Raw genomic sequence first — 13,581 nt, 5'->3', positions numbered from 1 at the left:
CACTATTAAACCAAAGAAATATCTCAAAATATTTGTTTTAAGGGACAGAGAATCAATAAACCTCTGATTAAATAATATAAATACTAAAAATCCAAAAATTCAAAACATATAGAAGGCAATGAAACTATCAATTTTGGAAAACAGGCAAATAGAAAGTCCTCTTTTACTAACAGGGACCTGATTATGATGCCAACATAACCCAACGGTAACTCCACTGAAATCAATATAATCAATGTAATCAATATTATTAGGTTGATGCAATCAATATGTGTATGCTCAGAAAATCCAGGAAATTTAAAACAATAAGCATTTCCATTTGTCGTTGAAACACACAAACGTCCTCCAGAAAATAGAAATCTACTTACATATCTGTAAGAGGAGAAATTTCTATCCCATATGAACCACTGACACCAGAAAAAGGCATAATAATTAAAATATTTAAATATTCTTTTGAATTTCTAGTTATCATCTATCCCCTTCCAGAGAAGTCATGGACATTCTCAATCCTGTGATGTGATGAGCACATTAAAAATATTTGCAGGGCCTCCTTTTGCCCTCAGTGACCTCATGAGTGTGCTTGACACAATGAATATACTGAAATTTATTAAAGTTCAAAATACGCATTTCAGTGCTTCTGTGGCTGAAATGATTTTTCTATTTTTCTATTAAGTGGTCTCTATAATAATCTACTAGCATTTTAAACTCAACAAGTACATTGATTTCTCAAGCTGCACAGTTCCTGACACTTAAGATCTCAGATATTTGACAACACCACGATGAACTGCATCATAGAAGACATACTGTTAAACTTAGGATTTTCCAAATGACTTTTCTTTTTTTTTTTTTTTTTTTCCTCTGTATTAAAATTTATTTAAAAACCCTTATCAAAGGTCTAAAATACAGCATCAGAATGAGTGGGTCACAGAGTTAGGATCGTTAGGATTTTTGGTTTGTTTTCGATGGACTTTGTGTTAAATATATTGGCATAAAATTCAGGGCAAGTACATTAAAAATTTTAATAGTAATTAATTGGTAAAACACATAATTATAATACTAAATATATAACAAATCATAGACATTCTAATCTGAAAATTCATTGCAGATACCACCATCTGTAGAAACCAAATTCTAACCTAACCAAACACATTTTGACAAATTCTATGGGTTGCTATCCTAGTGGTTTGTGTAAACCTTAGAGTGATTTGCTTTCATATCGAAACACCTGGTTTCAAGTTGTAGTGTGAATGTTTTGCACAGTGTAACTCAAAAACTGCAAACCGCAAGAACTCGTGACTAATAAGCAGCACATAAGAAACAAAAACAAAACAGTAGTATAAATGAAATGCAGTAAATCAAGACCAGATGTAACACATAATAAATCAATCAAAACTGCCAAGAAATTACTAAATATAGGGAATTTAATTAAAGCCCCTATGGTGTCTCTAGACAATTCAAGTATAAATATTAGCAAAGGCCTCTTGCCTTTTCTTTTCTTTCTTTTTTTTTTTTTTTTTTTAAGTCCATACTTTTGCCTGCCTGTCTTTCCATCTTTCCTGATTAAAGCAAGATCCATGGCAGCAACATGACAAATAAGCACAAGACACTAAGGAAGAGTGTGCTGTGGCTCACAAGAAGTACCTGGGGCATGACCATACTGATTTTGGGGAGGGGAACATAGGAGCATGCTCTTGGTCCCTGTCTCTGTGGGGTGGTCAGAACAGGGCAGCAATAATTTGGTGTGTCTGAACACTGTTGCTGTGCTCCACTGCTATTACCTCCCATTCTGGTGTGTGCATTACTGTACAAAGAGCACAATCAGCTGCATGCACTCCCAGAATAGAGGAGTGGTGCATGCTTTTCCATTGATGGAAAATAAGTTAATTTCCATGTTTAAAGTTCAAATCTGTCTTCCAGACTCCACAAAAACAAACCACTGTAAGATATGTTTGCCATAAAACTTGCTACATAGCCAAAAAATAATTTCTACCACCCTTAGTAGCATTCTGCTACTGTGTATGTTTGTACTTACCACTTTATTTATTTATTTATTATTTTACCAATTTACTTACTAAGGTATGTACTTACCACTGTGTATGTTTGGCTATAAGGTATGAAGATGATGCTTCTTGCATTAAGTACTTTTGCCTTGAGTTATTGACACATTTTAAATTATTCTGCTTTATGTCCATTTTTAATAGAAGAGAAATCAGCTACAAAAGATCTTTATTAACTGACTGCCTCAGGTGCCAAGCAGAGATTCATGATTTAACAGCTCCTCCAAACAGACAGGCATATAGCTTGTTAATAGGCTTGTTCAGCCCTTTGGCATCTGTGTGGTGTAAGTGGATTATGGAGGTTTGTTTGTCTGGCTATCTTTTTACACAGTGTTCCAAATAATTGTCATAAATATCCCCACTACCTTAACCCAATTAATGAAATGTAGTGAATGTAGTCCACCACATCTATTGGTCTATTGATTAAACATTTGCTTAGGAAACACATAACTATTGCTACTCAATGTTACATACTGTGGTTCTCTTTTCACTAAGAGAATGGAGATACATCTAAGAAATAAAAAGGAAAAAATATATATATGTCACAAAAGAATTTATTTTGTTACTGCTAATGTTTCTTTCTGTCACTACTTTTCTGAAGACAGGTTTAATAGGAAACATATGGATTCATTATTGCTGAAAATCTACCTCACTTCAGACAATCATTTATTTGCTTTCTAGAAAAAGCTATTTATGTTGAAAAATTACACTCTGGCAGCTTTAATAGCCAACTTGAAATCTTCATAATGGTAACCTGTATCCTGCAGTAAAAACAGTCAACACAGAAGAGTTTAGGGAGCAGTGTGAATGGATACTGCTCACACAAACAGAGGGAAGGGAAGGGAAGGGAAGGGAAGGGAAGGGAAGGGAAGGGAAGGGAAGGGAAGGGAAGGGAAGGGAAGGGAAGGGAAGGGAAGGGAAGGGAAGGGAAGGGAAGGGAAGGGAAGGGAAGGGAAGGGAAGGGAAGGGAAGGGAAGGGAAGGGAAGGGAAGGGAAGGGAAGGGAAGGGAAGGGAAGGGAAGGGAAGGGAAGGGAAGGGAAGGGAAGGGAAGGGAAGGGAAGGGAAGGGAAGGGAAGGGAATCACAGAATCACAGAATTTTCTAGGTTGGAAGAGACCTCAAGGTCATCGAGTCCAACCTCCAACCTAACACTAACAGCCCTCCACTAAACCATATCCCTAAGCTCTACATCTAAGCATCTTTTGAAGACTTCCAGGGATGGTGACTCCACCACTTCCCTGGGCAGCCTGTTCCAGTGCCTAAGGGAAGGGAAGGGAAGGGAAAACTTAATTTATGGTAACAGCACAAGGGTAGTGAAAATCAACAAAAATCTCGTGAAAAACTATTTAAATATAAAATATTTATGTTTTCAAGACTTCATGTATTTCAAATCCCCTAAACCATTTTGCCATGATTTTATGAATACTTAATGCTATGAAAGCATTCTTTTGTGATCCAGTTGAAGTATTCAACATAAAGAAAAACATCACTTACACCAGATGATTAACGTCCAAGATTCCTGAAGCAACAAGCCTGGAAATCAGGTCCAGGAGTGTGGGTAAAAGCAACTTGCTGCCTGGAATTGGGGTTGCTGTGTCTTTGAGAACAGCAGCACTGGAGATAACCGATAAGGATGCTGGCTGTACTACATTTAAAAACAAGAGGAGGCATGTGTTGTGGCACTCTGCAGGGGAAGATGCATGTGCAGAATGATTCAGACACACAGTGCCAGTGGTGCAAGGGAGTGGATGTGCTAGCTGAGCTGTACAAAAATGAACAATAGTAAAACAAATAACCCTTTGTGCAAGGGCAGGCACAGCCCAGAATTAAACAAATGGATGTGAATTAGAGCTTGCAGTTAACAACACTTGTTTAAAAAGGCTACTCTTCCCCCTGGTTGGCAGACACCACCCCCCTTGTGTTGTTCCTCTGTGTCTACCTGGCTTGCAGGAGAGCAGAACTTGTTCAATGTGGCTGACGACACCAGCAGAAAGCACTGAAGGTTCCCGGTTATTTCACTATTTATGAGACATTTGCTGGGTGCAGCCAGTGGCTTCACAATGAAAAAGATCCAACAATAAGACCCTGTCAGATTTTTGGCAGAGACACATCCAAACACAGAAAACCAAATTTAAACACTATCGTTTATGCATAATTCTTTCTTGGCATATGTCCTCAGTTACCACAATTTGCAGATAGAAAGTATTTCCTTCTGTTTTTTATTTTCTTTCTTTTTTTTTTTTCTTTTTTTCTTTTTTTCACTTCCAAATAATCTGTCCAGAAGTGTATCTAATCCTCCTTCTCTCCCAGAAGAGAATCAGCCTTGTCAGGGTGGGGCAATGTGTGTGCTTGAGATGCCAGGGTCTCGGCTTACCATGCAGTTGCACTGGCGCCAGCTGCCACTGCATGGCACACGGGCAGCCAGGTCTCCATCAGACCCAGCAGGTGCTCTGCTCTGAGCACTGACTGCTTCTTTGGTGTGTGGCCCACAAAGCACATGCAGAAAGGCAGTTGGAGTCGGTGCAGACAGGGAATAGTACAGCTCAGAACTGCCAGGGCTTTCAAAGGTGAGTTTCAGAGCTGATTTACATCTGGAGAGCCTTCTTGGTGTGAATAGTTCATAAAGCCTATGACCTAAGTACTTGCCCACAGGGCCAAAATAACATTTATGTAGCATAAATTAATGTTTAAACCACTAATTCAATCTGGCCAACTAATTCTTCTGGTTTTGACAGTCTGACCTATGAAACAAAGTAGAGTTCTTGTTGTGATGACTCACAATTCTGGCTGTGTTGTGTTTTGGAGTTGCATGCACCTCTGTGAACAAAGAGTTCTGTTTGTCAAGCAGCCATAAAAATATATCTCTAGAATATGTTTGGATCAGTGCTAATTGAAACTTCCTTTTTATAGGAGTCTGATTGAAACCAGCTGTAAGAGTCAAGCAGGAACACATTTATATATTACAATAGAAACCTGACAAATGCAGGAAGAGGCAGCTGAGCAAATGCTTCTAATTGGCTGGAGAGACTCATAGAACACATGATGGCTTGAGACTTCCCTGGAGGGAAATCTTTCACTGGATGTGGATTTTTCGCAAGCTTTTTTCTCTTCTGATTTCCTCTTAAATGGAAGGTTATATTTAAGTTGTGCTCTAAATTCAGAGAGACTTGAGTGCTTTTAATGATGCTAAACCAGAGAACAAAAAGGTAAAGCAAATCTTTGAGAGCAACAGTCTTTTCATTGTCTCTTTTCAACAAGTATGATCTGTAACTTACCCTATCTTACAAAAAAAAAAATCAGTGGTGAGATGTAGCTAGCCAAATATAACTGTTGGAGGGAAAATAAAAGCTGGTAGTTGTCCCATGATTTTTAACTTCCCCCATCTATCACCTGGTCGCTTCATCACCTGATGTTAGACTGCTAATTCCACTCAAATAGTTTCTACTCAAATAGATGCTTTATTTTTCACCTACAAATCAACAGATGATTGTCTTCTAGCTTTCCAGACCTAGTGGTGTCTACCACAATTGCTCATGGAGATCTATATATTCATAAACTTTATGGCTGATTACTGCATCACATGATGCCAGTGAATAAAGCCATATGCTTTGGAAAAATTCCAGGTCAACCAAGCTATGGCAGCCTGTGTGTTTAGCATACTACCACTTTGAATACCTGTGCTCTTCTGTCTGCAGATTGCCTCTCCTTTAAAAAACAAATCTTGTTCCAGGTTCTTCTTATGACTTTCAAAGTAACCCATATGACTCATTGTGAAAACCCAAACCCCAAACTGTCCAAAAAGAGTGGGAACAAGAGATTCTTAATGCTAGCTCAGACAGCTTTATTACTAACATGTTATTTGTGATCTTCATATAAAACAGCTATATAACCTATGTTATGAGACTATCAGAAAGGTAATACTTCCTATAGTACAAAATGTTTTTGTTTTTACAAAGCCATGAAAATGTCAAAATGCAAATCATCTTGTGAGAAGAGAGGAGTGAGAAATAAAGAGGAGTTCTGCTGAATTTCTGAAGCAGTGTGAAAACTCTGTATACCACTACACTGATCTCTCTCGTAACTCAGTCACACAAAACTCCATGCTTGGTATGCATTCCCCTGCCTAAGAAAATGCACAATATGGTCAGATAAAAAGGAGATAGTATAAGGAAAGAAAGAAAAAAACAGGTATTCTCAAAATACGTTCAGATAGATCTGTTGTCTCAGAATCCTCAGGTCTAATGAGCCTGAAGAGGAATTGCAACATTGTCCCTCTCTAAAGGTAGCAACCTAAGCTGCTGGATGAGTACCTAGATACGGCAGTACGGAAATAACCTAAAGGAATCCTTGAGTAACAGATAGAACAAGACTTCTACAGGGAAGGTTTGTAGACAATAGTTGTTTTTGTTTATTTGCTTGTTTGTTTTGATTAGATCAACTGACTCTGAACATTTCCTCGGGTGAGAAACAGAAAAGCGTACACTGGAGTGTTTATTTTGCATTGTGTTTCCAATATAATAATGAATAATGTAACACTCTTTTCCACTAAAATGAAACCATACTTGGTCGAATGTTCATCTAGGTAAATTAGAAGGGCTGAAGAGGTTGCTGATGAAAGGCGTAAAGTAGGGTTGAAGAAGAAAATCTCTGTGATTGCCTGCAAGACAGCATAGTTATGAGTGAGAATTGCATATAGCAATTCTATTTCTCATGAAATTATACTCCAAAGTATGCTGATAGCACCCTCTAAGAGATTTTGGATAATATTCTATCCTATTTGTGTTTAATCCATGGCTTGCCCAAGAGGACCAAGGAGTAATCAACCAATTTCCCAACAGAAGGGTTGGTCCACTGGTCTTCTGACTTGTGGGCTTGCTCTTTGCTCTTCCCCAGTTTATGTTGTACTAGATGAAAATCTCATTGGTATGGTCAGAACTTTCACACAAACTGTCTCTTTACGTTTTGGCTTACACATGGAAATTAAAAACAAACAAACACACACACACACACACACACTAATGAAATAAACAATTAAAATACATATACTTAAATTTGCTTTATCTCAGTGATTTTTAACATACCCACTCATTTATGCACAGATACACAAAAAAAATAAACAGTTAACCAAGAAACTAGCCAAACTATTTATTCCACATCCTGGGAAAGAAACAGAGGTGAAGAAAAGAATAGCTTGTAACAGTTGTCAGCATTGTGAATATTGATTATCCCTGATGGATTACAAATTTTCTCACTGTGATTACAGAGAAGATAGGATGTATCATATTTCCAGACCTTTTATGACTGTTATGTGTTTTCTGTCAACTGGGGGCAAATCTGCAAATGTATCCTAGTTGTATGTAAAAGATTGTCTGGTGAAAAACCACTCTGGTAAGTACTCAGAAAGATCCCAAGGAAGATTTAACCCCCTTGCACTCTCCAGTGACATAAAATACAGGTTTGTATTTACTGCATTTCTTGGTGTGATGCTGGTAAAAGAATAGTTTTCAGTTTGCTAAGGCTACTGCAATTGTTTAAGCAAGAAAAGTTTTGTGGCTTCTAGATATGTTTGCTATGACACACTTGCATGAGGAAATGCCTAGAGGGATTTGGGAGCCATCAGTGAAATACAATAAGGTTCCTTAATAGTTTTGATTATTATATTATGCCAGGATTTCAAAAGTATTCTCCAATATCCGTTTTGTTTCTGAATGCAGCTCTGCAGACAGAGCTAGTTTCCTTTTGTGGATGGACTCTGTTGTGTTCACCTACACAACAGTAGGAATAGTATAGTTCAGTTTAAGCAAGGGTTTTTTGTGTCTCTGATTCCCTCTTTAAGGCCTAAAATTAACATTTACTTGTTAAGTCAGTGCCATGGTGGGTGACAGCCACCCACTTCTGAAATGTCACACCTCCCACCAAACAGCACACAAGTTCAAAACTTTCAAACACTGTCCAAAGCTGTCTCTGTCTTCCATACAATTAATTTAATAAAAAGCAATATAGCAAAAGGTAGTTGATGGTTACTTTTTTTTTTTTTTTGACTTCTATTCTTGTCCCATAAGAGAATCTGTGTATTTATTCACTAACATTGGATTTTCTTAAGATTAGACTTCTTTACAGTAAATGTTTTTGTTTGTTTGTTTGTTTGTTTTCTGAACATACAAACAGTGCCTCTTAGAAGCAAGCTGAGAAATATTTAAATTGCATGTGTAATGATCAGCTGCAAATTCATGATATGTACAGAATATGATTTTCACAGAATCACAGCAAGGCTTGGGTTGGAAAAGACCTTAAAGAACATTTAATTCCAACCCCCTTGCCATGGGCAGGGAAGCCACCCACTAGATCAGATTGCCTAGGCATGCTAAAGTTCTCGTTTCAAAATAAAAATATCCTCAGGCAGGTAGATGAATATTGAATTTCCCTGGGCATGGTATACATTTCTAACAGTCATAGCAACTGATAGTGAAGAACTGATCAGTCGCTATGACAGATTAAGTAAAATGTGCTGCACACCTTAAAGACTTGGATTTTAAACACTGAAGGATGTACCATTAATAAATAAATAAATAAATAAATAAATAAATAAATAAATAAATAAATAAATAAATAATCTTATGCCATTAAGAAATGTATAAATTAAGTCGGTTTGTTGGACTTTTAAAATTCTTTACACATCAATTTAATAGCATGTCAGGCTTGAAAGTGAAAACTGTCAGGCTGATTTGATAAGATATCAAAAGTGCATTTGTTGAGAAATGTATGAGAATCATTTTATATTACTTTATGTTGGAAGGGAAGAGGTGGAAGCAAGGTAGAGAGAACTTGTATAAGCTGTGTAAATTACACTGACTTTGTGGAATAATACACAAACACCATGCTCACATAGTATACATGTATGTATATGAAGGGGAGGATTTTATGCAGCTAAAGTACCTATTTGCCACCTCTTTTGATGTGACTAGAGCTCTTCTAGTTTCATAACCTTAACATGCCAGCCTCTGAGGAGAGAACATGAAGGAAGAAGCAAAATGCTATCCTTGAAGGTGCAGTGAAGCAAATGGAAGAAAATCCATTATAAAGGGTCACCATTTCTTACATCTTGTATTACAACCATATAATTCAGAGAGGTAAGTTCTCATTTAGGAAATGTTCTTTTTACTCACAAGAGAATTTAACTGTAACCCAGGGGATAAAAAAAGTTGGAAAAAAGTAGAAATCAAAAACAGTATTTGGAATGAACAGAAACTTAGAGTTAACTGCTATTTAAAGGGCCTCCAGCAGAATGGTAAATTAAATAACCTGAAATGCCCAAAGCAGAAAATCAAAAGTACAACCCCAAAATGAACCCCAGAACCTAGATGTGGTGGGCCAGAAGAAGGTTTACAGTTTGCCTTTCATGTATCCTCACATTTTGACATTCAGACAGAGGACTAGGTAGACTATCAGCAAATAACTTGGGGGTGACAAAGCTCCTTTAATGCGCTTGGATTTGTGGGGAATGTCTGAGTGTAGTAGTATTATTCTTTTATGCTTAACTCAAGTGCAACACACACGTCAATAGCTCTGTGGGGTAAAAAGGCACCCTGGACTCATCACAGATGTTCAAGGGTTACTAGAAGACAGAAATATTCTTCCCTTCCTGTCATAGGTTTGTAATGAAAAATTTTCCTCCTTTATTTTTCCTCACAAATAGTTTGATAATAGCTGGTAGATTTGCTGGGGAAATGCATATGAAATCTAGTCATTGCCACTTTAGCAGTATAGAAGATTACTGTACTGGAAGGCAAAACCACATTTATTTTATTTTATTTTATTTTATTAATTGAAAAAGAGCTGAAACAGGCTGGCAATAACTAAGGACAAATATTACATTTTACACCAGCCAGACAAAAGGAATCTGGAGCATTGCCTCTTACAGAGCACACCTACGTCTGTTTTCTCAATAACATGGCAATTTTACCTGTCAGCTTCCTTCCCCACCCGCTTCACTAAAAGCTGATCTAGAGGTAGCTTTGAAGAGGTGGATGGCAATTGAAAGCAAATCTGCCAGAATGAAGAGCCTGGCTGAACAAACAAGCCATGACCAAGACATCATAAGTCAACCATGTCAAATAAAGAGGAGAACTACCAGCATGGATACATCAAGACAGCACAGACCCAACCAAATATCACTGCTACTCTTCTTATACAGCCTCTTCCTGTGACTGGACAACTAGGGAAGAGAGCTAGAAATTTAGGGAGTGTTTGGCAGATGAAATGTCCCTGGATAACCTTTCCTGTACTGAGATGCAGCTCTTTTTCCTTCATGTTATGTGCTATGCATTTCAAGACTTCCTCTGTCCGACACACTTTCAAAGAAATTAATTCCACTCTAAAGTAAATTCTATTACTTTACATTTAAATCTGGTGGTCTTTTCACTATTCTCACCTCATTCTTTGATTCACCTTCTTATTTTAGACTTATTAATGAGAGGTGAAAATACACATAGACTCTCAGCAACTTTATTGCCAGTGTACGTACTGAGATCTTCAAATCTGTCCCCTGATGACCCTTTATTTAGAGTTAAAACACCCACTTTTCTGTGGTAGAGGATGCCACATACCTATATTTGTGTCTGCTGGAAGAGCTGCAGTCACTGAAGTCCCTGGCATTGTTCAGCGATAGTCCCCATACCCAGGCTGCAACATCCCCACCTTGCTATGGATCAAGATTTGAGCACAAACAACAAGCCTCCCTGGAAGAACATCTGAGTAATGGGGAGAAGGCTGGTGATTTCAGATTTAAAGCAGGGACTTAGCCACAGCTTCCTGGGATACCTTCCATGACAGCAAGCTGTTGGTTCAGTGTGACTTCCATATTTGTAATCACAAGTAATGAATTCCACTCAACTTGCCTGATTTTCCTCATGGCTCATGATATCTTTCTGTGAATGTCAATGGAAAGAATAAGAGAAGCGTACATCAACATTGATGATTGTATTCAGGATAGAAAAATCCAATAACAAAATACTAAAAAATAATGACATGCATTTAAATTAGATATTAAAAATTATTTTCATAATAATGTGAAATAACTGACATATTCTTACATGTAATCTTAAAATTATTATTTTAAATCTGTCATTTAAATTATTTGTTAAGAGAAATATGTCTGCTTCAATGTCTCGATTATCAATATGCAGGGAAAATTTTACTCTTCCTATTAAAAGACCTCTTCTGGGGAGAAAGACTTTTGCCATTTTGGTGACAAAATTTATTTCTCATAAATTCTTTTTATCTACTATATTTCCTAAATCTGTTTGAAGTTCAGACAGCTTTAGATAGATGAAGTCACTAGCACACACACACACAAAAATTACATAAAAAATAATATTTGAGCCTTTAAAATATAATAAATAGTTTCTACATGGTTCAACAAGGGAGTCTCAAAAGAGGAAATACAATTCCTCTGTGTTCTCCTGAATTTGAATTATACTTTTATCTGCCTTTGTGACCAATTCCAAAGTTCGAACCTTTGACTACGGACAACTGACGTAATATAAATGACCCATATTGCTCAATCAACTTCTTCATGGAATGTAAACAATGCGCTTAAAAAAAAAAAAAAAAAAAAAAGAGTATGCTTTTATAGGTAATGATGCCCAGGCTTCTTGACATATTTAGGTCATATTACATGTTTTTGGAGGCTTGCTATATAGGTCGTTAACATACACTCTAACATAGCATAACCTCATTATCATAACAAATGATATAGTTATTTAATATAGACTATTTAACGTAGCCTATTCTGTGTTGTACCTTGTAAAAAATAACAAACAACCTATAAACAATATTTTACCTTGTATTGTAGATACATAGAAATTAATTCTTCATGTTATTCTTGTATTTATTTGCAACAAATCTGTTTATTAGCAGATAACTTTTCAAACAGAAGGCAGTTATTTGTAGGTAGTTGAAGATAACCGTTTCATACAATGTAATTCTGCTTCATCAGTAAGTCAGTAGTAAAACTGTCAGGCATTTTATGGCAGCAGGACTTGGTTCTGATGAGTGAAAAAAAAAAACTACAGAAAGAGCATTTAAGGCTGAAATTAACAGGCATCGCAGAGTAAGACCTCCCATGTTTCATTCTCATTATTGACAGTAAGAGCAAAGCCTTCATGATTGTCATTTCTAAGCACACAGAATTGTGTGCCTGCACTATGTAAAAAAGCACTTTAAGAAAATAAATCTGCAACATGCCCATGGCAAACCATTTGCACATTACTTCTCTGCCACAACAGTCTAGGTCCTTCTAGTCCTAGCCCTATTCTTCTAGTCCAGGATATCATCATTCATTTCCACTGTCCAAATGAAGAGTGAGCATGACAGGTTAGGTCACTGGAAAGTGAGTGAGACACCACTTTCCTTGGCATACAGCTATCCAAGAAGAATTGTGTAATTCACAGCAGATAGAACAACAATGTACTATGATTTCCTAGTGGTCGATCAAGCTGATCCACTCTGAATGATCCTTCAGAACACCAGTCTTCATCACAAAACAAGAAATGTTGACTCACATTCACCCAGAGAGTGAAGTAGTTACTGCCTCCAGCAAATCCACTTTTTTTTTTTTTTTTTTTTTTTTTTTTTTTTTTTAACCCCGAAGTATTTCTGTGCCCACTCCTTTCCTTCAGTCAAACTTCCTGACCATTTTTTTCAGTGTGCTTAGCCTTATCATACACACTGACTCTTCGGTTGATGCTCTTCTTCTCCTCTGCTAGTGTAAGTGCACCTGTGAAGATTCTGATGTGCTTTCCTCTAGGTGCACAATGACAACATGCAATAGTGGTTTTGTAGCTTTTCTTCACTTTTGATTGCATCCCTGAAGTATTTGCACTGTTTTATTTATGTAAGAAAATGAAAACTAACTAGTAGACTGCAGGCAGAAGCTGAGAAGATACATCAACCAAATTTTCCTATGTGTGAAATCAGAGGTCTCGTAGTGGAAATGTTTTCTTCATATGCATACTCTGATCAGACAAATCATTTGGGCTTCACATACTGAGCTTGCCACTGAATTTCAAGAATTCATGAGTTTATGATAACTTCTAGCTTACCCTATTGCCTGGGAGATAATATAGCATCATCTTGCATTTTCCTTTCCTTTTCAAACACACTGAATAATGGCTAAGATTCTGATAATTTTAAGCTACTTTTGATGTTTTCACTACATTAACACTAGCAATTATTCTATTTTACCAATGTTTATAGATATATGAATGAAAGCTACTAAAAAATTATTGCAGAAAACATTTTAGTAACAAGATAACACTGCAACATTAATGAGAGCTGTGCTTAAATGTGAGAGAAGGGATTTCACTTTCTCTTTGCCTTGGGGACATTATCAAGCAGATATCCCTGGTGGATGGAGACAGGCTTTCCCATTCATTTTTTGCTTCTTAAAATATACAGCTATGACACCTCCTCCACAATAAGGTTTATGGCCACGAGAAAACAACAAAAACAATCTATTTGGAAAAAA

At 36.9% G+C, this 13,581-nt stretch overlaps 1 protein-coding gene across 1 annotated transcript in view; it reads right to left on the bottom strand.

The window, feature by feature from the left end:
- Positions 1-10,965, bottom strand: part of LOC311426601 (uncharacterized protein) — a gene marked incomplete at its 5' end in the record, with an annotated part of 42,644 nt that extends 31,679 nt beyond the window's left edge. The window contains 3 exons of the mRNA XM_084503069.1: positions 3,549-3,699; positions 3,994-4,050; positions 10,875-10,965. Coding sequence (XP_084359195.1) covers positions 3,549-3,699; positions 3,994-4,050; positions 10,875-10,965 — 299 coding nt within the window. The remainder of the gene's footprint in view (positions 1-3,548; positions 3,700-3,993; positions 4,051-10,874) is intronic.
- Positions 10,966-13,581: the final 2,616 nt, after the last annotated feature.

Source organism: Aythya ferina (assembly GCF_964211825.1).
Source record: "Aythya ferina genome assembly, chromosome: Z".
Taxonomy (NCBI): domain Eukaryota; kingdom Metazoa; phylum Chordata; class Aves; order Anseriformes; family Anatidae; genus Aythya; species Aythya ferina.
Note: the sequence above shows the minus strand (reverse complement) of the source record. Positions and strands in the feature narration are given on the sequence as shown.